Here is a 26,391-nt window from a genome sequence, read left to right as displayed (position 1 = left end):
TTTTGGACTTGTCCATAGAAGCAGCCCTGCACTTTTCCCCCTAATGTCTGCATATCAGTACCCTGGACCATAAAAGTCAGGGCCTTGACTCCCTCCCCTCCCCACCTCCGCCGTTGAAGTGGAGAGTGATTTTGCACTTGTGTCAAAATCCTGAAAGCTAATTTGTTAAGAGTAATTTGTTCGGGACTCTATGCACACTAGCACAGCGTTAAAGGAATTTAGCAAAGAAAACCAAAAAAAGAAGAAATTTTACCTCTACAGAAGAGCCCCGCTCTCCTGCGGTGACACCCATTGGGTCCCTCCCCCATTTGAGAATTCTCGAGGTGATTTCCGCGATCCCTCGGAGGTAAGCCTCAGTCTGGCGTCCGACCCTCTGTGGGGACCTAGCCCCTGACATTGGGTGAGGCTGAGAGGCAGCGGGTGCAACCTCGAGCGCGGCGGTGAAGGTATTTCCCTCTCCCCCCGCAGCCAGAGACCGCCCGGAACGAGACCGGGAAGCGCCGAGACAAGGTAAGGTAGAAATCTACTTAAAAGTCTCTGGTCTCCGAAGCTCGAGGAGTTGCACAGGTCGCCAGCTGGGACCAGTGTCACCAGGTTGATCTGCTCTAGCAGGGCTAGAGCCCGGTCAGATCCGAGGGTCCTCCCACGTGGAGACCCTCCGAGGTGGTCGCCATATTGTCCATGTGGTCGCCATCACCATCTTGATCTGTTCGCCGCCCTGTCTGCCACCCCGATCCATGCGCACAGAAGCGAGCCGTGCGCACAAATATCTTGTGCGTACAACATCTCCCTGAGCACGTATCAATCATACGTGCACAACTTCAACGCACCGGAGCGCATATCTAAGCCACCCGGGCCCTGTATTTACGCGCACAAGACATGGCACCACCGGAAAAGAAGCTCAAGGCTCAGGGCCTTTGCCCAGCATGCCACATTAGAGCTGCACAGCATGAGGAGGCCACGGCCCTGTGTATACAGTGTGAGGAGGCCCTGGGGGATCTAGCCCATGGCCCTCCCCAGCCGGTACCAGGTTTCAGCTTCTCGAACAGTATGCCAGACCTAGCGTCTCCCAGCGGGACCCTCCCTCAAACAGGACTCCCTAGGGACACAGCGCCTCTTAATTTAGACCCAGCATCTATCTCCTGGGTGGAATTCTTCAAAGGCCTGCATACCTTCGTCCATATGCAACCGGGGCCTCCGATAATACGGCCACAACCTCCGCCAGAGGACCTCAACAACCCGGGACCCTCTATGCCTAGGGAAGTGATTCCAACGCCCAGAAGCCCCATCTTCGGGACATGGACAACTCAGATGAGGAATCAGAACCCCTGGAGGAAGGGGAACTCCCCCCGGGGACAGAGCCCCACTGAACCATGAGGCGCTTCTTCACCAAAGACGAGCTTCCAGACCTGGTCACACACAGCTTGAAAGAGCTCGCTATCCCGGGCACAAGTGCCTTGGGGGAACCTAAGACAAATCCCCTCCTAGAGGGACTCCATCAAACCTCCCGTCATTTCCCACTATTACAAGCCGTCCAGCAGCTAATTGACCTGGAATGGGATGCCCTGGAGACTATGTTCTAATGGGGGTGTGCCCTGGCAGCCATGTACCCTCTGGACTCAACTGCCAAAGATGTCCTGGCATGTCCGAAAGTGTATGCCATGGTCTGTGTGGTCTCGAAGCGCACTACTATCCCAGTTGAGGGAGGACCAGCACTCAAGGATGCTCAAGACAGACATCTGGAATCCATCCTCAAACAGTCTTTTGACGTCTCCGCTATGTCTCTACAGATTGCAGCCTGTTGTGTCATGGTGACACGCGCCTGCTTATCACAGACCAGGAACAACATCTATTTCATCACATGGAAACCCTATGCTCGATAATAAGGGTGATACAACCGGGAGAGTTCCTTACATCCCTGGATCTGTCGGAAACCTACCTACACATTCCGATCCATCAAGAGCATCAGCGTTTTCTACGCTTCACGATTCTGGACCGTCACTACCAGTTCCGGGCACTACCATTTGGATTAGCCACAGCACCCCGGACATTCACCAAGATCATGGTGGTAGTGGCAGCAACACTGAGGAAGGAAGGAATCCTCATACACCCTTATCTAGACGATTGGCTGATCAGGGCGAAATCCCCAGAGGAGTCACCAGGCGACCAACAGAGTCAAAATGCTACTGGAGAGCCTCGGATGGATGGTCAACACAAACAAGAGCTGTCTGCAGCCCTCCCAACCTCTAGAATACTTGGGAGTCTGATTCGACACCAAACAAGACAAGGTCATCCTGACACCAACAAGGAGATCAAAACTGATGACCCAGTTGCGAATCCTGTTGAGCGAGCTTCGTCCCACGGCATGGGACTACCTCCAAGTCCTCAGCCTCATGGCATCCACACTGGAAGTAGTTCCATGGGGACGAGCTCACATGAGACCCCTACAGCGCTCACTCCTATCACAATGGAATCCGCTGTCCCAGAACTACACTGTATCTTCAGCTCCCGAACAAAGTTCGTACCCAACTACGATGGTGGCTACAAGAAGGCATCTGAGCCAGGGAGTGAGACTATCCTCACCAACCTGGATCCTGCTCACCACAGTCACCAGCTTACGAGGATGGGGAGCACACTGCCAGGAGCTAACCGCCTAGGGGCAATGGAACAAAGAAGAGTCGGGATGGAGTATCAATCGCCTAGAAGCCCGGGCATTCAGACTAGCCTGCCTACGGTTCAGTCACAGACTCCGAGACAAATCAGTCAGAGTAATGTTGGACAACGCCACAACAGTGACCTACATCAACTGTCAGGGAGGAACCAGAAGCCAACAGGTGTCTCTGGAAATAGACCCCCTAATGTCATGGGCGGAAGCGAACCTTCAAGAGATCTCGGCCAACCATATTGCAGGGAAAGACAACGTCGCTGCGGATTACCTCAGCAGAGAAAGTCTAGACCCAGGAAAATGGAGGCTGTCGACCACAGCATTCCAATTGATAGTAAACCGTTGGGAAACACCAACCATGGACCTCCTGGCATACCAGTCCAACACCCAAGTGCCCAGCTTCTTCAGCCGCAGGCGGGAACCTCAGTCCCAGGGAATCGATGCCCTGGTACAGACCTGGCCACAGGAAAGTCTATTATACACCTTCCCGCCATGGCCCCTATTGGGCGCAATCATCCACAAGATAGAACACCACAAAGGACCAGTACTTCTAGTGGCCCCGACTGGGCAAGAAGACCGTGGTACGCAGACATGCGAAGGCTGCTGACAGGGAGCCCCCTTCCCGGTACCGTAACACAGGGACCTGCTCCAACATGGTCCGATCCTGCACGAGGATCCAGCTCGATTCTCTCTTACGGCCTGGACATTGAGAGGACTCGCCTGAGGAAGAGCGGATACTCGAGGGCAGTAATTGACACCCGTCGTATCTCCGAGCTACAAGCACTGTCCTGCTGGGAGCCGTTCCTCAGACTCACCCGGGAACCATCCATTTACGCACTGTTCCGTCTTTCCTCCCCAAAGTAGTTTCTCACTTCCATCTCAACCAAACCATCTCGCTACCATCGCCAGATGAGCATAAGAATTCGGAAGAGTCTCGCACCTCAAAGTCGGCAGACTTCTAGTCTGATACCTGCAAAGGTCGGAATCCGTACGAAAGACGGACCATCTATTCGTCCTTCTCAGCGGGAAGAAGCAAGGGGAAGCGGCCTCGTGAGCAAATATAGCCCGCTGGATCAAAGAAGTCATTAAGGCGGCCTACATAGAAGCAGGCAAGCCACCGCCTTTACAAGTCAAGGCCCATTCCACTAGAGCCCAGGCAGTGTCCTGGGCGGAAACCAAGATGCTGTCACCCGCTGAGATCTGTCGGGTGGCGACATGGTCCTTCATTCATACCTTCTCCAGGTTTTACCACCTGGATGTTCAGGCTCGAGAGGACACAGCATTTGCAAGGGCAGTACTAAGTGGGCCACGGGCAGCTTCCCAACCGGTTCGGGAGTAGCTTTTATACATCCCATTGGTCCTGAGTCCATCTGCTACATGCTAGGAAATGGAGAAATTACTTACCTGATAATTTCGTTTTCCTTAGTGTAGACAGATGGACTCAGCATCCCACCCACGGCTGCCGTTATTCATGGACTTCTCGGGTGACATCCCCGAGAGTGAGTGATTCACGGGTAAGCCATGCTTCCCTCCAACTAGGACACCCATCCTATCGGGTGTCGACGTTTCTCGGTTGAGGGCACTGGCGGTCTCCAGCTATAACCAATTCAACCAGTTCAAATTAATCAAGTTAACCAAGTTATAAAGTTAATCAAGTTATCCGAGTTATTCAAGTTATTCAGTCATGCATATATCCATAACTGCTTTTCAAGGAGAATACTGAAGAGCTGCACTTCCTGCAGGGGTATATGTACTAGGGCTGACGTCAGATTGAAATTTGATCTGTCTCCAACTGCTATCAGGCGTACACTATATGGGGGAGGAATAGCCTAGTGGTTAGAGCAGTGGGCTAAGAACCAGGAGTCCAGCGTTCAAGTCCCACTGTCACTCCTTGTGACCTTGGGTAAGTCACTTTATCCTCCATTGCCTCAGGTACAAACTTAGATTGTAAGCTCTCTGGGGATAGGGAAATACCTACAGTACCTGAATGTAAACCAATGTGATATCTCAGATTAAATGTTGGTATATAAAAATTACATTATATTATATAGTAGGTCCCATGCTTTCTGTTATGGGTAGTAACTGCTGCTTCATTTCCACCTCTGCCTTTAGGGATCCACAGTGTTTATCCCATGCCTTTTTTAATTCATTTATTGTTTTTGTCTTCACCACCTCTTCTGGAAGGGCATTTCTGGAAGAGGTGGTGAAGACGCACCCCTTGTTGTAGTCTCACCTTGGAGCAATACAGAGGTGTTATGACATTCTGTTTTATTCTCCACTAGCGGTATCCGGCCACGCGTTGCAGTGGCAGAGTCAGGTTCTTTACCCTCCCTCCCCCTTCCCCTTGCTCATTTACCTCAGTCACTCATCCTCCTCCCCCTTGGTCACTCACCCCCCCCTTCTCTCCCCTGTCCCCACTCCAACTCTCTCCCCTCACACTCACCTCTCCCCTCATTCTCCCTCCCCTGAAATGTATGCTTTCTTAGGTAAGAGGACACAGACTGTAAGAAGCAGCTAGGATGCCGATTGAGAAAAAAACACTGAAATAGAAATTGGTGGTGGTAAACGTGGTCCGTCAGTGGGAGGTTGTGCGTGTTCTGTATCAAAATAGGGGAGTGCTTAACCAAGTTAGCACTCTCTATTTAGTTAATTGTTTTGTAGAGGGCTAATTTGGTGCCTTTCCGAGATCAGGGACGTTTTGTGTTTGTGTTTGTGTGTGCCCTCCGTCTTTCTACCCCAAAAGAACCCCACCATAAACGCAGTGTTTAAATACGCACACCCCCCCCACCCCGGCGAAATACAGTAATCCACCCTCCCGCCCCCCGCGAGAGTTGCAGAATGACCGAAACACCTCCTCTCCCCCCTGAACACGCGCGCAAGAAAATAACTACGCCCCCCCCCCACCGTGCAGCCCCCCCCGGATACCTGTGCAAACAGTCGGTGGAGCGGGTGTTCAGTTCGGGATCGAAGTCTTGGGTTCGGGCCATTGGCTGCTAGCAATGAAAATGGCTCCGACGGCCCTTTGACCTGATTATGTCACTGTGGAGGAGTAATGGGAGCGCTAGGTTCCCTGACATAGTAAGGGCAAAGGTCCGCTGGCTGCCAGTCCTGAAAATGGCGTCGACTGGCCCTTGCCCTTACTATGTCACATGGGCTACTGCCACCATTGTCTCCGAGTGGCATAGTAAGGGAAAGGGCCGTCGGCACCATTTTGATTGCTGGCAGCCGACGACCGTAGTGTATGCGATGTGTCCTGGACCGTTCTTGGCCCCCCGCTGGAGCAGCGCGGACCTGTTTCCGCTTTTGTGTGTGTTCGGAGGGTGTGGGCAGTAAGTAGAACAGGCATGTGCGTGGGGGGTGTTTTTGTGCGAATTCGGAGGGTGTGGGAATTGCCAACATGTGACATGTGCGTGGCCCCCCGGTGTAGCAGCCTGGAATTTGGTGTGTTTTGGGAGGGTGTGTGAAGTAAGTCCAATTGTCATGTGTGTGAGGGGGGGGTGTGAGGAGTGTGGATTTCTGTGTGTTCGGAGGGTGTGTGAATTAAATACATTTGTCATGTGTGTGGGGTGTGTGTTTGTGAAAGGTGTAAGAGGTTGCGCTGACGTCCGACGTCCACCAGATGTCACTGTTTTGTGGAACCAATTTTTAAACCTTTTTTACCTGTCACAGGTGTGACATATATGTAATGTAAGTACAGACGAACCTTCCCGTATGCGAAAGGAAGGTTGTGTCCAAATTTGAAAGTAATCGGTGCAGTGGTTTCTGAGATTAGCGATTTTGTACAAACTATTTAACATTTTTATTTATATAGATTCCTTTACTAATAATTCCTAACATTCTGTTTGCTTTTTTGACCACTGCCACACATTGAGCTGAAGATTTCAAAGTATTGTCCATGATGACACCCAGATCCTTTTCCTGCATGATAACTCCTGATACGGAATCTAACATCATGTAACTTCAGTGTGGGTTACTTTTCCCTATGTGCATCACTTTGCACTTGTCATTATTAAATTTCATTTGCAATTTGGATGCCAGTCTCCAAGTCTTGCTTGTGATTTTTGGAATAATTTTATGTCATCTGCAAACTTGATCATCTCTCTCAACATACCCTTTTCCAGATCATTTATAAATAGCTTTAAAAGCACCTGACCAGGTACAGATCCCTGAGATACTCTACTGTTTATCTTTCTCCACTGAGAAAACTGACCCTTGGAAGAAAGGTTTTTCAGGGAGCTATGTTCAACACCCACATAGCTTCCTACTAACTCTTCATGTGCCAGTGTATGTGGGACTAGCTGAAGCAAATGCAGGGGGTGGATGACTAGCTTCCCCAAAAGCAGCAAGATGCTCTCCAGTCACTAATGGACAAAGGTTGGATTATGGAAAATACATGGCTGTTTGACCTTTGATGTTTTTGAGATGGCATCAAGAGTTTCTGATATAAGGATTGGAACCCGCAGACTTGCCTGGCTGCAGCCCTCAGATCTCTGCCCAGAAGTGCAGGAAAGATGTACTGTTGTGCCATGTACAGGAGAGAATCTCTTTGGAGGCAGAGTGAAGAAAGTGGTCACACAGTTCAGAGATCACTATGTAATGCTCCCGGCCTTCTCCTCCAGGAGGTATCTGAATACAGGGCAGAGGCGCATTTTCTAGCCGAGAAGGCGCTATCCTTCAGCACCTTGGTTCTGTACGTAACAGATTTCACGTGCTCGCCCGAGGCAGTAGAGGATGCCTAAACCCCAGACAGCAACATCTGGGATGGGGGTTTTGATTGTATCACGGAGAACATAGCTAGTATCCCAGTATCCATACCGGAGGACCTTCCATTCAGAGGAAGGCTATAGTTTTATGTGAACTGGTAGCCCAGTGTAACTTCGGTTACATGGCTCTTCAGCATCATCGGTTACATGGCTCTTCAGCATCATCAGAAAAGGGTACAGATTAAACCTACTGAGTCTCCCACCAAATTATTCAATCTTTAATTTTTTCTGGCTTAGATTATTGCAGTGCTCTTTAAGAACATAAGAACATGCCATACTGGGTCAGATCAAAGGTCCATCAAGCCCAGCTTCCTGTTTCCAACAGTGGCCAATCCAGGCCATAAGAACCTGGCAAGGTTAGGACTACCCGACTCCTCAATCTATCCCTTACAATTAGTTCAAAATAGTGCAGCTCGTATTTTATCTGGTATCGCTCTTCGTAATCACATTACGCCTACTTTACAATCTCTTCATTGGTTACCTATAAAATTCAGGATAAAATATAAAGTACTCTCTATTATTCATAGTCTAATACACAATTCCTCTTCCACCTGGCTCTGTTGTCTACTCCGTATCTACAAACCCACTCGACATCTAAGATCACTAACACAAAACTTACTAGACATTCCATCACCATGACAGGCTAGATTAGATATTACCAGAAAGAAAGCATTTTCCGTAGCAGGACCCTCCCTCTGGAATTCTTTACCTAATCCACTTCGCTTAATAGCAAATCCTCTTCACTTCAAAAAATCTCTAAAAACATATCTCTTCCAACTTGCATTTAATATTTCATCAAATCATTCTACCTCCACTATTCAATCCTCCACCACCAGCCCCCCTTCTCTACCTTTATGAAACTTCTTTCAGATGATCCATTATCATACAAACAGATTTCACTCCCCCCCCTTCTCCCCTCTCCCCTCTCTTTCTAGAGATTTCTTCCTACACCCTACCTTTTTCCCCCTTCTTGCTCTTCCCCTTCCCCTCTGTTTATTTTCTTAAACAGACCTAGGGCATAGCATCTTTCTTTTAATAAGATTTTTGTTTAAGGCTAGCAATCTATCTAGCTATATATCAATTTTATGTATTTTTAAATCTAATTTTAATTTGTTTTTACACTTTGTAAACCGTTTTGACAAAATCTATTTTTAAAAGTGGTATATAAATACTTTTAAATAAATAAATAAATTGTTTCCCAGTCCCCAGTTGGGGGTCACTCTCTGCATTAGGAACTGCTTCAAAAGGAGCTCTCCTCCCTTTTACTGGCCAGTGCAATCAAGCTTGTTTCACCAAGCTTGTTCCACTCCAAGTATTTCCTGATTCCAGAGAAAAAATAGGAGTACTCCATTCCATCCTAGACCTAAAGGCCTTCAACAAATTTATCAAAAGATAAAAATTCAGGATGGTTTCCCTCAGCAGTTTAATCCCTTTTTTCAAAAAGAGGACTGGCTATGCTGTCTCGATTTAAAAGATGCTTATACTCGCATAGAGATTTCCCTGGTCACAGCAAATATTTCAGATTCGTAGTGGGAGACCATCACCTCTAATACCACATTCTTCCTTTTGGGCTTGAGTCTGCACTATGTGTCTTCACAAAATGCCTAGCTGTGGTGGCAGCACACTTAAACAAACTGAGGAGGGGGGGGGGGTGCAAATGTATTCCTATCTGGACGATTGGCTGGTCAAAAGCACATCTTGAGAAGGAGCTGAAGAATCGATGTGTATGCCCATTCGGGTATCGGAGTTATTGAGGTTTGTTATCAACTACCTCAAGTCTCACCTGAGCTTGTCACCTCAATTGGAATTTATCTGAGCTCTGCTAGACATGATTCAAACAAACGTCTTCCTTCTGCAACAAAGAGCTACCACCTTGCTGTGTGCAATGGAGGAGATACAAATGAGTCAGCAGACATCAGCCTGTTGAGACTGTTGGGTCTCATGACATCAGTGGTACATGTCACTCTCATGGTATGTTTCCACATGAGGCAAGCCCAATGAACCTTAAGATCTCAATGAATGCAGCCACTCAAGACCTATGATCCATGTCACAGACTGCTCAGGGGCTTCCTATCCTGGTGATGAGACAATTCCAATCTGGTCAGAGGAATCCCCTTCTAAATTTCTCTGATCCAAACTGTTCTCACGATGGATGTGTCCAAGCTGGGCTGGGGAGCTCATATAGAGAGGCTCTGAACCCAGAGCCTGTGGTCTGCTCAGGAAAAGTTCTATCAGATAAATTTATTGGAACTCGAGGTGATCCTGCACACTCTAAAGGCTTTTAGAGAGCTGTTATCCAACAATGTTATCCTGGTTCAAATGGACAAACAAGTTGCAATGTATTACATCAAAAAGCAGGGAGGTAAGGGCTCATAACTCTTCTGTCAGGAGGCTGTCCAGCTGTGGGACTGGGCCATCTCTCAGGGTATGGTTCTCAGGGCCAAGTACCTGGCGTGCATGGAGAATGTCCTCATAGACAGACTGACTCAGTCCTTGGAACCCCACAAATTTCCCCTGAACTGTGTGGTAGCGAATCACATTTTCCACCACTGGGTCATAACAATGGTGGATCCATTCACGTCCCCTCAAAATAGGGGACATGCGGTAAACTAACCTCGGACGCTTATACCCTTAATTGCGGCTGTATATGTAAACACTATTGAAGCTCAAAGAAGACAATGGGACTGTGATTCTCATAGCACCCTTTTGTCCAAGATAGATTTGGTACCCACTTCTCTGGGAGATGTCCATCTGGAAGCCGATAAGACTGAGGACTTCCCCAGAACTTATTACTCAGGATCAGAGCAGGTTGCATCATCCCATCATTGTTGAGAGGTTGACTTTGCAACCTTTTGAGTTATCTGATGATGTATCCAGAGTTCTTTTAGCTTCAAGAAAGGATTTTACTAGAAAATCCTGTGGATTTAAGTGGAGGAGAATTGTTGTGTGTTGTGAGCAAAAGACCCTAGATTCTTTCTCATGTCCCACACAAAAGCTTCTTGATTACCGGTCTGATATGAAGCTTGTCATGAAGTTCGGTATAGAAAATGTTAAATAAATAAATAAATAAATAAAGCTATCATTTATTCCATCCAGGAACGTTATCTCTCTAGCATATCCCGATGATACATTTACCCAGTCAATATTGGGGTAATTGAAGTCTCCCATTATTACTGCACTACCAATTTGGTTAGCTTCCCTAATTTCTCTTACCATTTCACTGTCCGTCTCACCATCTTGACCAGGTGGACGGTAGTATACCCCTATCACTATAGTCTTCCCCGACACACAAGGGATTTCTACCCATAAAGATTCAATTTTGTATTTAGTCTCATGCAGGATGTTTATCCTGTTGGACTCTATGCCATCCCGGACATAAAGCGCCACACCTCCTCCCGGGTGCTCCTCTCTGTCATTGTGATATAATTTGTACCCCGGTATAGCACTGTCCCATTGGGACTGGTGTGCCCAGGAGCAGAGCTGTTTTGACAGCTGAAGAAAGGTGGAAAAGTCTGCTCCCATTTCAAAGGGCTCAGTAGGTGAAAAAACAAGGATCTAGAGTACTCTGCCAGTACTGAAAAGTTCTGATCCACTTCTGTATTAAGGAACTGCTTAGCCACTCATGAATGTGCCAATCAACTATGCCTGCGCAAGACAATAAACAGCCATTATTTGGACTTTTCTGGTTGAACAGTTTATTTAAATTTCAGTTTAACTGTTTAACTGTTTTTACAAATTTAAAATGTAAAACACAATTTAAAAGCAATTTCTATAAATAAACAACTTCTAACTTATATTTCTGTTTACAGTATGTTTATTCAAATACAACAATCATACTTTCAAGTAACTTTTTAATGTATTTTAGTTAGCAAATATATCTCAAGAATCAGGGTTAATTATTGATTTCTTTTATCTGGTCGAGCATGCCAGATAGGAGATCTAGACTAGCCCTTTCTTTTTTTCCAGAACTTTGCCTCAGGGATTCATTATCATTCTCAGACTGGCCTCTGCTTAATATATTCAAGGACCAGCTCTTCCCTTTTGTTGCTTGCCTCTTGTGTGTTCATTAATGACCCTGCACTGGATCCATTTATCCTGCCACACAGACCTTATGTGATCTAATGTATAAGAGCAACTTCAGTGCAGACTGTACTACATAAGGCTTTAGACCCTTTAAAAATCTCCATTCAAATGCAAAATATTTCCTGCCCCAGTTATAGTGTTGAAAGACAGATGACTTGCATAGACCTTGTGTCTTAGCAGCTGTTTATGAGTAGGTAATAACACATGTTTTTATGCAGCACTACAGACAGGTTGCATAAATGTAACCGTTTATGAGTGATGTTCATTCTACTTGGAAGAATGAAAGACTGTGTTGACATTTCCAGGATCTGACTCTGTGAACCCATTTATAAAGACTACAGGCAAGTGCCTTAGGAACCAGAACTACCCCTCTGTGGTAAAAACTTCTTACAGTGTATTTTAGTCAGAGAATGAGCGGTGCATTGCTGTCACATGGAAGACAGAGGAACAGAAGATGGGATGGTTTTACTAATGCCCTATACTGTGCTCCTGTAGTGTAGGAATTCTTTTTGATGCAGCTAGTTATGTTTTCTTAGCTTGCACGTGAGTGAGACCTGTCACAGTTGTAAATACCTCTTCTTGCAAATGTTGTGGGCAAGGACAAACAGAAATATAGAATCTGATGGCAGATCCAGAACTATAAGAACCATTTAGTCTTCCCAAATTCCTTCCTGCGCTAGATCCTAGTTGATCTCTAGCTTTTCTTTCACTTCTTCACTGCTAAGTGTCCTGTGTGCTGACTTCATGTTTCTTTGAATTCTTTCCCTGATTTTGCCTCTACCACCTCCCCTGAGAGAGGCTGTTCCATGCATCTGCCACCTTCTCTGTGAAGAAATCTTTTGTTTTCTTCCCTGGTTTTATGATAAATCAGCGGTTAACGGAAACAGACAGCAGCTGACAGAAAGTAGTTTGGGCGATCCTTGTTTTTATATCGGAGCATGTGCATATATTATCAGTTATTGCTGGCTTTATGCTTTAACATATCCGTTCCCGATGCATTAATTTGCACATAGTCTGTGTGCTGTACGAATAACTTACAGTTCTCAAGCTCATTTCTTAATGTGCATTAAGTGATGATTTGACAGACCTATGCAGCGTGAAGAAAGGGTGGATAAAGAATTCACTGGCATATCTCTTATGTCACTCACTGAGTATTGGTAAATGCATCACAGGAAGGCAAAAAAATAAAATAAAATAATGCAACAAGGACAGAAAATGTACTAGACAAAATCTGTTCAGTGTCCAGTGCTATATCAGTGTAAAGAGAGGTTTACAATGTAATAAACATACACAATTCAAAATCAGTGTTGGATTAGTGGACCCTTGGGCCGATCGGAACCAGAGGAAGAGCTGCTGAAGATGATTGCAGCAGTGGCCCCGACCGGGAGGCAGCACGGACAAGCTTGTGGCTGGCCGAAGGAAGAACTCTGGAAACCCTATGCGACCAAGGGCTTTGACGAGGAAGAAGGAGTCGATGAAACCGGCACTGTGGTGGGAAGGTCTTCGCCCTGGAAGCCGATCCTCCCCCGAGAGGAGCTCGTAGGAGTTCGGCCGCTGGGACTTAGGAGATTCACCCTGGAAGCCGGTCCCCCCAGGAGGGGCCTGTAGGAACCCGGCCGCTGGGACTTAGGAGGACCCGTGGGGGCCGAGTCTGATGGAGTCCAAGGTTGAGTGCCGGGAGGTCGTCGTTCGCCAGTCCAGAGTCAGGAACCAATGGATCACCGTAAGCCAGTCCGAGGTCGAGAGCCGAGGAGTCTATGTAAGCCGGTCCGGGGTCAGAAGCCAGAGAATCAACGTAAGCCGGTCCGGGGTCAGAAGCCAGGGAATCAACGTAAGCCGGTCCGGGGTCAGAAGCCAGAGGATCACCGTAAGCCAGTCCGGGGTCAGAAGACAAGCAGGAGCCAAAGGACACTGGAACGCAGCAACTGGAGACAGGAATACCTGGGAACCTCGTTGCAAGGCACTGGAGAAGAGCAACTGCAGGGCTTAAGTAGCCCTGCAGCGTCTGACGTCACCGGAGGCAGTCTTCTGGGTTTCCCGCGCTGGCCCCTTTAAATTTGGAAGCAGAGACGCGCGCGCGCGTCTAGGGGGCGGGGCCAGCTGCCGAAGAACGCCGGCTGCTCCGGCGGGGCAGAAACGAGGCGGAGGAGGACGCTGCAGGCCCGGGCGAAGCCACCCGACGTCGGGGCCGTGGCGGAGGAGGTCCCCGGAGGCCTGGGGAATGCGGACTGACGTCGGAGCCGCGATCGGGTAGGCGGCGATCCCGGGGCCGACCCGGGATCGCAACAATCAGATATCTGTGCTGTCAAATGTCACTTCAATCCCTTTCATATTTAAATTGACAGGATGAAAAACAAGAGAAAAGGTATGTTCATAGAAAAACCCAATTCCTTGACACCATGATAATGAGGGCAATCATACCTAATCATAGCATACAAAAAAAAAATGTGTTATCATAAATAGAGTATTAAAATGTTATTAACTTGAAAAGTGTGAAAAAATATTTGTGAAAAAAAAAGTTTACAAAAGTTTTTAAATCAATTCATATTCATATATCTTCAAAGTAAAGGCTAGGTTTATCATATTTCAAAGTGGGATTAAAAGTGAATCCAATGCAACCCACATGTTTTTTTAACACTCTCTATTTGCCTTATCTTTAAAGAACACAATGAGTTCTACAGCACTCCTACATGAGTCTCTTTTTCACCCAAATGGCATTCTCAAGGAGAATACATTCAAAATGTATCTTTAATAAAACACAAGCATGTCCTATCTTCCTTATGTATTTATATATTAACTATATTATATTGAGTTTTTTATGTCCATGTTAATAAATAAAAAGGCTTTAAAATTCCATGGAGTTGTCCCATTAATGATATTGATTTTTGGGTAAATGGAAATATTTCAATAACAAAAGATGGTGAAGTAATGTGATAGGATTTAGTTTCATCTAGTTTTATTTTTTTTTTGTTTTCCTTCTAATATTACAATTGGTTGTTCCATTTTCTGTATTGCAAAAATGACGAATTTTTGTAAAGTGAAAAGCAGATAAATAAAGAATTTAAAAAAAAAAAAAAAGGCTATGGTCATCAATATTTAAATCTAGCAGCAATTTTCCAATTATCCAATTGATTGTTTCAAATTCAGCACTGAGTTTTAGTCAAAGTCTGATTTTCTTCTCTCTTGTTTTGGTTTTGTAATTGATTATGAATTTCAGCAGGTAATCTGATGTTTTTGTTCAACATTTCAGCTGTGTTGGTGTAGAAGAAGATGAGGCTCCCGATATTGACATCTATCATTGTCCAAATTGTGAGAAAACTCATGGAAAATCAACATGTAAGTGAAAACACGTGGATGGGGTCGTTCTTGTCAGAAATTGTTGCCATGGACAATTCTTTTACACCACATACCTCTTTCATTTATGGTTGTAAAAAATACCTATGGAGGACAATTTTGAAGAGCCTTTTACCCAGGGAAGTACACATTTACCCTGGTATATTGGCTGTCTGAAAACTTGCAGCCTTTACCCGTCTAAAAGCACATGCAGTTTTTCCACAGCCTACACATTAGGAGGAGGTGTTCATGGGGCTGTGTTTAGGCTGGGAGAGGAAACTAATGCATGTAGATTACATTTTTCTAAGTTACCCACAGTAAAGGTAGACACAAATGTCTGTGGGTAATTGTTAGCTGTGGCAGTTTTCAAAGGGAAAGGCCATGCATAGTTTTACTTTGAACATTGGGGAAAAGGCTGGGGATAAAAAGTAGCCGCGGACTTTGCAGCAATGTGGGCAGTTTGAAAATTGCCCCATTTATATATGAACCTAATAAAAATGTACGTTTCAAAAGTGTTAGAAAGTTCTTATGATTATGAAGGGGAATCATTATTTTATTGCATTGTATTGAGTATTGTGTATTCTGTTTTCTCTTAGGACAAGCAGGATGTTAGTTCTCACACATGGGTGATATCATCGGATGGAGCCCTGCATGGAAAACTTATGTCAGAGTTTCTAGAACTTTGACTAGGCATACCAAGCATGCCCAGCATGCCCTATACCACACTACCACGTGGGGTCCCTCTTCAGCCCCATCGGGGCCAGTGGTGTCACTGCTGCCTGCAGCCCCTGTCCAGCTTTGCCAGTGCCTAGGCCTCTGGATGAGGGACGAACACCCAGGCCCCATCCCCTGTGGATTACAGTGAGGATGAGGCCCCTTATGACCCGTGAGAGGATGACACTGCAGAATCCTCCTCAGAGGACTTAGATGGTTTCCCCTCAGAACCGTTTCCTCCAGAGGAACGATGGAGGTCTCCACCTGAGGACTTGACCTTCGTAGGCTTTGTAAGGGCGATGGTGGAGGCCATCCCATTTCAGTTGATGACGGAGTAGGACATCAGGCACAAGATGCTGGAAATCCTCCAGTTTGTGGAGGCTCCTAAAGAGATCGTGGCAGTCCCGGTAAACAAGATCTTTAAGGAGTTGCTGTTGAGGGTTTGGGAGCACCCTCTCACGGTACCTCCTGTGAATAGGAAGGTGGATGGGGTTTACCTCATCCAACAGGCTATCGGATTCGAAAAGCATCAGCTGGCTCCCCAATCGGTAGTGGTTGAATCGCTCTCAAGAAGGCCAAGCGCTCTTGGACCCATGCCTTGGTGCCCCTGGGGAGGGATCACAGAGCACTGGATGCCCTTGGGAGGATGGTCTTTCAGGGGGCTATGCTCATTTCCCACATTGCATCTACAAGCTCTACATGAGCCAATATTTCCGTAACCTCTGCAAGCAGGTGCAGGAGGCAGCTGAGTGGCTGCCTCAACAGCAGCAAGACACCTTTCTGTCGCTGGTGCGTCAGGGCCTGGAGTGCAGAAAACATGAGGTACATTCCACCTACAGCGTTTTCGAGACGGCAGCAAGAGTCTCTGAAGTGGAAATCAGCACCCACAGAATGGCATGACTGCGGGCCTCGGATCTCTGACCGGAGGTACAGGAAAGACTCGCTGATCTTCCATGCACAGGAGAGAATCTCTTCAGAGATAAGTTGAAGGATGAGGTGGCCCAGTTGCGGGATCATCATGAGACCCTCCAGCATCTCTCCACCAGCACTTCGGACCTGCCCACCTCAGCTAGGAGGTCTGCGAGACTGGGTCAGAGGAGGTCTTTCTACTGCCAGAGGAAGTACTATCCTCTGGCCCCTCACTCCCATTCGCAGAGGGTGAGCTCTTGCGGCTGTCCCAGGCAGCAGTGAGCTCCCAAGCCCCAACCGGCGCCCCAGCCAAATCCCGGGACGGGTTTTTGACTGCATTTTAGGGTGCATGAGCCAGCTGCCTGTACCCGAGAAGCTGCCCCCCTCCCCCCCGGTCAGGGGCAGGCTATGGTTCTTTGCGAATCAGAGGCCCAGTATAACCTCGGACCAGTGGATTCTGTCCATTGTCCGTCAAGGGTACTGATTGAATCCATTGAGTGTCCCGCCAAATTCTCCTCTGTGCCTGTTTTGGGAGCCATTAGTGCATCAGATGGTACTGTTAAGGGAGCTCTCTAGCCTCTCAACAGCCAGAGCGGTTGGGCCTGTCCCACCAAGGCAAAGAGGGCAGGGATTCTACTTCCGGTACTTCCTGATTTCAAAGAGAACAGGATGACTCTGTCCCATCCTAGACCTGAGGGTTTTGAACAAGTTTCTGAAAAAGGAAAAGTTCAAGATGGTTTCCATGGGCACCCTGATTCTCCTCCTGCAAAAAGGGGACTGGCTATGCTCCTTTGATTTAAAGGACATGTACACTCACATCGAGATCTTTCCAGGTCACAGGAAGTATCTCAGATTTGTGGTGGGAAAACAGCATTTACAGTACAGAGTGTTGCCGTTCGTGCTAGCGTTGGCCCCACGTGTCTTTACAAAGTGCCTGGCTGTGGTGGGGGTGCACCTCCGCAGGCTGAGAGTGCATGGCAGGTCAAGAGCACCTTTTAGGCAGGGGCAGATCGGTCCTTGTGCTTGACTATCCGGGTGTTGGAGTCACTAAGGTTCGTCATCAACTACCCAAATTCGTATCTCAGCTCATCACCTTGATTGGACTTCATAGGAGCCCAGCTAAATATGGCTCAGGTGAAGCCTTTCTGCCACGGTCCAGGGTTTTCACTTTGGCGTCCATAATGGAGGTGATTCAACAGAGCCAGCAGGTATCAGTGCAGCACATGTTGAGGCTGTTGGGCCAAATGGTCGCTACCGTCCATGTTACTCCTTTGGCATGCTTACACATGTGCAGAGCCCAATGGACCTTGAGGTCGCAATGGTATCAGGCCACCCAAGGCCTACAGGTTCGCATCTGCATCACTCCGTCTCTTTCCGGGACTCCTTGTTCTGGTGGTGGGTTCTCTCGGATCTGGAGCAGGGAAAATCTTTCCAAACTCCCCCTACCCAAATTATCCTCACCATGGATGCAACCAACCTGGGGTGGGGTGCTCATGTTTAGGGGTTCCGCACCCAGGGCCTGTGGTCCGCCCAGGAAGCACAATATCAAATCAACTTCCTGGAGCTCCAGACGATCAGGTACGCTCTATGGGCTTTCAGAGATCGGTTGTCCAACAAAATTGTCCTGATCCAGAAACACAAGAAATAGCAATGTGGTATGTCAACAAGCAGGGAGGCACAGGGTTGTACCGCCTGTGTCAGGAAGCAATCCAGATCTGGTCCTGGGTTCTGTCCCATGGAATGGTGCTCAGGGTCATGTATCTGGCTGGAATGGAGAATGTGATAGCAGACAGACTGTGTCGAGCCTTCAGGCCTCACGAGTGGTTGCTGGACCCCAGGGGATGGCAAATCGGATCTTCCGTCTCTGGGGAAGCCCAGATGTGATTTCTTCATATCCCTCTGCAATAGGAATGTGACTCAGTTATGCTCCCTGTGCAGGTTGGATGGCAAAGCAGCCTCGGACACCTTTGCCCGCCATTGGGGCAAGGGTCTTCTGTACACATATCTTCCGATTCTTCTAGTTATGAAGACTCTCCTGAAACTTCCGAGAGGACCAGTGATTCTCATAGCCCCTCACTGGCTGAGACAGGTCTGGTTTCCACTCCTTCAGGAGTTGTCCGTCTGGAAACTGATCAATCTGGGGACTTTCCCAGAACTTATCTCGGAAGATCAGGGAAGGCTGCGGCATCCCAACCTCCAGGCCCTGTTGCTCACAGCCTGGATGTTGAGAGGCTGATTCTGCAGCTGCTTGATCTTTCCGAAGATGTGTCTCGGGTCCTAGTGGCTTCTAGAAAGCCTTCCACTAGAATGTCCTATGGACTGAAGTAGAGGAGGTTTTCCCTGTGGGGTGAGCAAAAGGCCCTAGATCCTTTCTCCTGCCCCTAGATCCTTTCTCCTGCCCCACACAAAAACTGATTACCTTCTGAACCTTTTGGAGGCTGGTCTAAAACCAGCTCTGTCAGAGTTCATCTTAGTGTTATTGGTGCATACCACCATGGTGTAGATGGTACACCCATCTCTGTACAGCCTATAGTTGTACAGGTCATGCGGGGTCTGCTTCAGTTGAAACCTCCCCTAAGGCCTCCTGCGGTGTCCTGGCACCTCAACGTGGTGCTAGCTCAACTGATGAAAGCTCCTTTTGAGCCACTCCACACTTGTGACCTAAAGTACCTGACCTGCATGCAGGATCAGCAAGCTGCAGGCCTTAGTGACTTATCCACCTTATACCAAGTTTTTTCATGAAAGGGTGGTCTTGCGTACGCATCCTAAGTTCCTGCCTAAGCTGGTGACAGATTTCCATCTTAACCAGTTAATCGTCCTGCCAACATTCTTTCCCAGGCCCTATTTGCACCACAGCAATTGAGCACTGCACAGTTTGGACTACAAGAGAGCCTTAGCCTTCTACCTGGAGTGGACAGAAGCCCATAGACAGTCCACTCAACTTTTCATTTCTTTTGACAGGAATAGTTTGGGAGTTGCCATTGCCAAACAGACACTGTCCAATTGGCTAGCAGATTGTATCTCTTTCTGTTTTGCCCAGGCGGAATCGCATTATTCTTTCAGAGCCATGGCAACTTTGGTTGCCAACTTGCGAGCAGTTCCCATGGAGGAGATCTACCAAGCTGCGACGTGGAGTTCTCTCCATACGTTCACATCTCAGTACTGTCTGGATAGGGATGGTCAACATGACAGTAGGTTTGGCCAGTCTGTCCTTCAAAATCTCTTTGAGGTGTAGAACCCAATTCTCCCTGTCTAGGGCTCATTGTTTGGGTTCAGATTGTCTCCCCCTTTGTTACCAACAGCACTGTGGTTGTTTTGCCTGTTGGCATCTGGTTGGTGCTTGTTGGTCACTTTTTTGTGTTGGAGAGCAGCCTATACCTAGGGTTTCACCCATGTGTGAGGACTACCATCCTGCTTGTCCTAGGAGAAAGCAGAGTTGCTTACCTGTAACAGTTGTTCTCCTAGGACAGCAGGATGTTAGTCCTCATGAAACCAGCCCGCCACCCCGCAAAGTTGGGTTTCTCCTATTTTTTATCATAATTCTATGTTATGAGACTAAAGAGGGACCTGCGTGGACACATGGCATAGGGCATGCTGGGTATGCTCGGTATGCCTAGTCAAAGTTCTAGAAACATTGACATAAGTTTTCCGTGCCGGACATCCAATGATGTCACCCATGTGTGAGAACTAACATCCTTCTATCCTAGGAGAACACCCTTTGCAGGTAAGCAACTGTGCTATACCTCATCATGATAGTAGTCTGAATGGTAAAAAATTAAATATGTTCAAATAAATAAATCTTCTAAGGTTGGAGGAAACCTCATTTGTATGATGACTTTTCTATTTGAAGATTGTGATTGCACAAAGACTTTTCTTCTATTCTGTAAGAATAGAGCTTAGTGAATCAGGCTCTGTGACCAAATTTAGGAACAGCTCTACTAAGCATTTTTCCCATAGACACAGAATGGAAGAAAAGCTATAAGTGAATCGGTGCTAAAAAGGGGAAAAAAACCCTTCACTATGTCTATTCCTTAGTCTACCTATCATTGCTTCTCTGCCTTTCGTTGTTTGCCATAATGAAAATTAGCATCTTTCTATCAAGGACTTACTGAATATATAATTCATTATAAAAGAAGAGTGAACTTATGTAATAAAAAGAGGCTAATGAAAACATTTCAAATCTACAATTGTTAACAGTTGTATTCTTTTTCATCTTAACCACTGGATATGTATAAAGAGAAGGTAGTCTATTGTTTGAAATATGTGTGCCAGCAATTTCCCACAATCTGCAGTTCATATGTGGGTTTGATTTGTAGGTAAGACTGCAGTATTTTTGCTGACATATGCTATTCTCACTGTATTGATTGTGCACACTGGAATTATATTGATTCTTGCTGTTCAAATGTGCAAAGTTTGTTGAGAAATGTTTAACCCAGTGGATTCTAAAACCCCTCCAAGACTTGTTCTTCAGGAACGAAATGCAATCAATATGCACTCTTGCAGCCAGCCCTTGTTCCAGGATGTAGTAGGGTGGGGGTTGGAGACTGGTGGGAGTACATGGTGAGTGTATTTCTTCCCTGGTGAGTGCACGCCCTCCCATCCCACTCTGGTACAGCCCTTTCATTCTCCTTTACGCCACAGGTGTAGCCATCAATCTTCTCTCTAGTTACCCCTGCAACCCTCTTACTCTGCCCAACCCCCCAACTCTCTTCTCCTCTCTTCCCACTCTTATTCCAGGCCTAAATGGGGTCCAGTGATGCCTCCTATGTGCTCTGAGGCCCTGATTGAGGTCAAAGCCGCTTCAACTTCTGCTACTTGTCTCTTTCTGAACCCCAAAAGTACTGCCACCACTTCCTTCTCCCAATGAGGATGGATACACCACCACTGCTTCTTCCGTCCAGGCCTCCATTTGGTGAAGATTCCACTGCCTGCTCCTTGTTGCCCGTCAGCTGAGAATATCTTCTCGTCCCCAGGCAAGCAGGAGAGTGGATTTTCTAAATCCTGACAATGCATCAAACCTTTAGGAAGTCAGTCTTGCTCAGGCTTTGATATATTGTGAGTCTGTGCTAGCAATTGTCATACTAGAACTCTGTGCCCTTTGCTTTCCGTATCTGAAGGTGCCCTTTCTCAGATTGAAACAATATTTAGTGGTTTCTAAACATGTTTGTTAAATTATTATACATTAGGAAGACAGACAAGTAGGCTATAAAATGAACCTGAAAGCCTTTTATCCATTGCTCAATGATTTAAATAAAATATTGTAAACAAACTGTATTAGTGACAGAGGGTGACTAGATTTCTCGTAATATTTTGTGTCAAGATTGCTTTCTGTAACTTGATTGAAGATCTTCTTTATTAGAGCAATCATTTCCTTTTAATGTGTGAGTTAAACTATCAGTTAACCAACGTGCAGCTCATTCAGTTCATGACATCATTTACCACATCAGTAAACAATTTTTATTTGGAGGTGCTACCAGGGATGGTAACTTTAATACCAGCACGCAGGCACACATGTACACGCATATGCCGGCTCGCATCCAGAGACGCAGCCATTTTATAGCATATGCACATATATGCATGCATAGCATAAAATAGGCTAAACGCGTGTATATGTGCACACAATTTTATATGGATGCGCACATGTGTGCACAAATGCCGACTGTACCGCGTAAATGGGGGGACTTTAATAGAAGCGTGCGCTGATGTAATTACCAATTAAACCACTTCTTTCTAGTTCGCCCAGGTAAGGGATAGGACTTCCTAATCCCCCTATTTAAATAGTCTTCCTTTTTCCATCTTAACCCTGACTCTTAAAACCCTGCTGACATACCTATATTCTTTTATTTTAGGACTTATATGCATCCATAACAGAAGTAAAGTTGCATGGTAGGGGATCCCGTCGTGCACTTGTATACATAAGTTCTTACGCGTTGGTTTCATTCATAAATCCAGGAAGGCTCACGCCTCACCCAGACCACACCCATGCCCATGTACTTGGGCGGCTTTCAAAATCTGCTCAGCGCACACCGGCCCGACATACTCATGTATCTCCTGGGTTTTGGCTCGCATTGGGCTCTTAAAATTCACCTTATTGTGTGTGCGTGCATTTGTGTTTGTGTGTGCGCACATGTCTACATTTGTATTGAGGGTGCCCTCCATTTTCTTTCCAGTGCATTATATCGCTGTCCTTTGTAATAATATGCAGTGTTTGTCATTTCGGGAAACGTGCGCATGCAGGTGGTGTTCAGCTGTGACTCATGTGTGTGTACACTCTGCTTGTGGGGTTGCACTGCAGTAATTGTGAGGTACATTGCTTGATGCTGATGCTCCCTGAACAGAGGATGATATCTCTCTATGGGAAGTCTACATGGAGTCAATAGTGGCGGGAGGATTAATCCACAAGGGCTGATATGGCTGCAGGATGGAAGTTTCATCCCAGTCTCTGTGTGAGAGGCTATTTGAGATGGATTTTACTTTTGTAAGTGTATGTTAAGGAAATATTATTGTATTTTAAAATGGGTTTAACTTTATTTTGTTTTTGAAATATTATAATTTAATGTATGCTATTACTGTATGCTATTTTGTTATGCTATTATTGTTATACTCATTGTAAGTTGCTCAGAGTCTTTGTGAGAAGAACAGGGTATAAATTTAAAATAGGAATAGAAAACAGACTTCCACAACCCAGAATGAGACAGGGGCAAGAAAGAGAGAAGCTAACACACTTGGAGTGAGAAGAGAGGGATAAGAGTGAGGATGGTAGAAAGAACTGAGGGGGCAAGAGGCCGATGAAAGGGGGGAGAGGCCATTTATCTTGTTCACCCCCTCTTTATTTCTTACTCCAAGTTAAGGCATCCTTGTTATAATGTAACTTTTATGCTCCTTTTTCTCTTGTTAATTGGTTAATTATATTGTCTGTTTAGTTCAATGTAAACCGAGTTGATTTGATTTGTATCAAGAAAGTCGGTATATAAAAGCCTTAAATAAATAAATAAATAAAAAATAAATGGGTAGAATGTAGGAAGGAGTGGCAAGAGAGAATGCAGGGGGGAGTTAGAAATCCTGTATTTAGAAAGGTACTGTTGCAAATGAGATACTAATTTGACAGCAGATTATTTTTTGTAGGTTTCAGCTAGTTAGAGATAATAATTTGTGTCACTCCAAAATTGTTGCAAGCACAATAATACACAGGATATCTCAGCTAAACAGCAGGAAGGCCAAATTCTTGCCAGTTACATGAGGGTAAAGGAAAGCCAGACACTACACAATGTTTCAAATATATAAGTGATTGTTCCCAAGCCTTCATTATGCTCTGATGAAGGTTCAGTATGGGAACTGAATTTTCGTTTTTAATGTATATACATTTTTTTTTTTTTTACCTAACAGTTTCCCCCTGCTACCCTGTACCTCCAGGTCAGGCTGGGATCTAGTGCCTTGAGCCTTCATTCACAACTATCTGTAGATTTTTCTCCTGTCTGATTTATTTATTATTTATTTGAAGAGTTTTATATACCGTTATTCGGAAAGCCATCATAACGGTTTACAAAGTGGACAATTTTTTATCATGGAAGTTTTGAGGCATCATAACATAGTTAACAATTACAGTAAAAAGCATAACATAATATATAATATAATATAACAAGTCTCTGAAGAAATATAGAGTTGGATGATGAGTGATGTATGTAAGGTTGAAGATTATAGTTGTGAGCTCATTTGAGAGTTGGTATGAGCAGATGATTGGGGGTCAGTGAAGAATTTACGAAACAGTAAAGTTTTTAGGTCTTTTTTGAAGGTTTTAAAGTTGTGCTGAGTTCTCAGGTCTTCAGGTAGATTGTTCCAAAGATTGGGGGAGGCGATGGCGAAGGCTCTCTCTCTTGTTGTTGTTAGATGAGCATCTTTGATGGTGGGGATGGATAAGTAGTTTGAGTTATTGGAGCGTAGGTTTCTTGGGGAGTTTTGAAGAGTTATGTTAAGGGTGTTTAGTCCTTGGTGCTCATTGTTAAGAATTTTGTGGATAATAGTCATGGATTTGTATGGATTTGTATGCGATTCATGCAGTAATAGGGAGCCAGTGAAGAGAGGACAAGATGGGTGTAATATGATCATTTCTTTTTGATCCAGTTAGGACTCTAGCAGCGGAGTTTTGAAGTATTTGTAGAGGTTTGAGGGATGAGTAGGGTATACCTATTAGTAGGGAGTTACAATAGTCGAAGGTGGAGAAAATAAGTAGTTGAAGGACGGTTCTGAAATCATTGGTGTTGAGAAATGGTTTCAAATGCCTTAGGGTTAGGAGTCTGTGGTAACCCCTAGGATGGTATCCTCCACTGGAGTGCAAGGGCACTCCTCACACTGGGGTTAATCTGTAGGCCAGGTCCCATATTGTCACTAAACCATAACGCCTTCCAGGATTCCCTGTATGTGGTGGGGGATGGAGGGGGGAGAGAGATTTCTTTCCAAGGCCCTGGGTTGCGTTTAGTCCATTAGTCCTATCTAGTAAAAATCACACTGGAGGCCATGCTTAGGTTCCAACATAACTTTACTGATAGTTCAGTAAAATTGAATTGTAAATTAATGTTACAAATCCAATCTTGTTACGGTCCTTTACACAAAATTATTTCATCTAGGTAAATCTGTGAGTCTGTTAGTCTTTCAGAATTCCCAGTCCAGGTCCCTTCCCAATTTTAGGGCAGTTTTGAAGCTTCTTCCTAAACTTGGACTAAATGACATATTTCAATTCCCAATTTGTCATACCTTAGTTAAGATGTCTTGGTTAAAGATTTTACCATTTCTCCATCCTCTTTCATTCCCTCTTGGTACCTGCTGGCACCTTCCAAATCCTCTCCAGAATATTTCATGATATTTCAATGGTGGTACACCTGATGGGTATCACTGTTCACCTTTGTTTCTTCCTTCCTCTTCAGTAACACTGGTAGATATCCCAGTCTTCTTCAAAATTCTGTAGATGGTAGTGGCTGATTTTCTCTAATAAGGGAAATTCAAATAGCAAAAAAAAAAAAAATAAGACCAGGTCTAAAAAAATCCAAAGAAATAGAAGGAACAATGAATAAAACGTCCTTCAAAGGAACTTCAAAAAAACAACACCTTCTCTACTTTATCTAAACCCAGAGAAAGTAGGGTTTAGATAAAGAAATAAGGTCTTAGGGTTTCTCTTGCTAAAATTAAAGGAAATAAATAAAAAGAAACAGGAAATGAAACAAATACTCCTGCCTCCTCAAAAGCTTACCTAAAAATCCACACCTGCTACAGAGGACTCAGCTTTTTATGGCAGAAGGCTATAACCTATCCAGCAATCCACATCGGGCAGCTAAAACCCAAACAATCTACTTCCTTCTCCTTATCTTGATAAATTAAACCCTTTTTAATAGAGACCCAGTAGAGCTTTTCATTTATATCCCCTCCCAACTTATGGTTTAGTCCCATCATTACAGTGATAGTCTTAGGCCGGGGGCCATGCACCAGGATCCCTTCTGGATCCCTGCAGTCATGGGCCGAGAATCCAGCCATTAAATGTCTCACTTAAGCAATGGCCATGACTCCTCCTTGGGCGCTGTGAATGCTGCTTTTGTAGCATCTACAGCCTACAGCTGACCTGGACCATGGAAGATCCGACCTGGAGATTAAGCTGGGGGCATTCCACATTTCAGTGCACAGCCCTTACCACCTGAGCTACTGGGCTAGCCCCTCTATCAGGCCAATTCCGTAAAAAGTGCGGGAGAGCTGGCACTCTCTGTTGAGCGCCCGCTCTCCTGACGTATGCCCAGGCACCTCTCCTGGGCATGCAATTCTCTATTCAAATGAGGCGGCGAGCTAATAAGGAGGCGCTAGGGACAATAGCGCGTCCCTAGCAGCTCCTTATTAGCGGTAGAGCTGGCTGTCAGTGGGTCCGACAACTGACACTCTATT

The 26,391-nt window shown here is 45.8% G+C and overlaps 1 protein-coding gene across 2 annotated transcripts in view; it reads left to right on the top strand.

The window, feature by feature from the left end:
* PHF2 (PHD finger protein 2) overlaps window positions 1–26,391 on the top strand; it is a 381,209-nt gene that overhangs the window by 159,695 nt on the left and 195,123 nt on the right. For both annotated transcript variants that reach the window (XM_029600845.1, XM_029600846.1), the window contains exon 2: window positions 14,762–14,847. In XM_029600845.1, coding sequence (XP_029456705.1) covers window positions 14,762–14,847 — 86 coding nt within the window. The remainder of the gene's footprint in view (window positions 1–14,761; window positions 14,848–26,391) is intronic.

The sequence above is a fragment of the Rhinatrema bivittatum genome, chromosome 4, assembly GCF_901001135.1.
Source record: "Rhinatrema bivittatum chromosome 4, aRhiBiv1.1, whole genome shotgun sequence".
Classification (NCBI taxonomy): Eukaryota; Metazoa; Chordata; class Amphibia; order Gymnophiona; family Rhinatrematidae; genus Rhinatrema; species Rhinatrema bivittatum.
The sequence above is the reverse complement of the archived record's forward strand: the minus strand, read 5'-3'. Positions and strand labels throughout refer to the sequence as shown.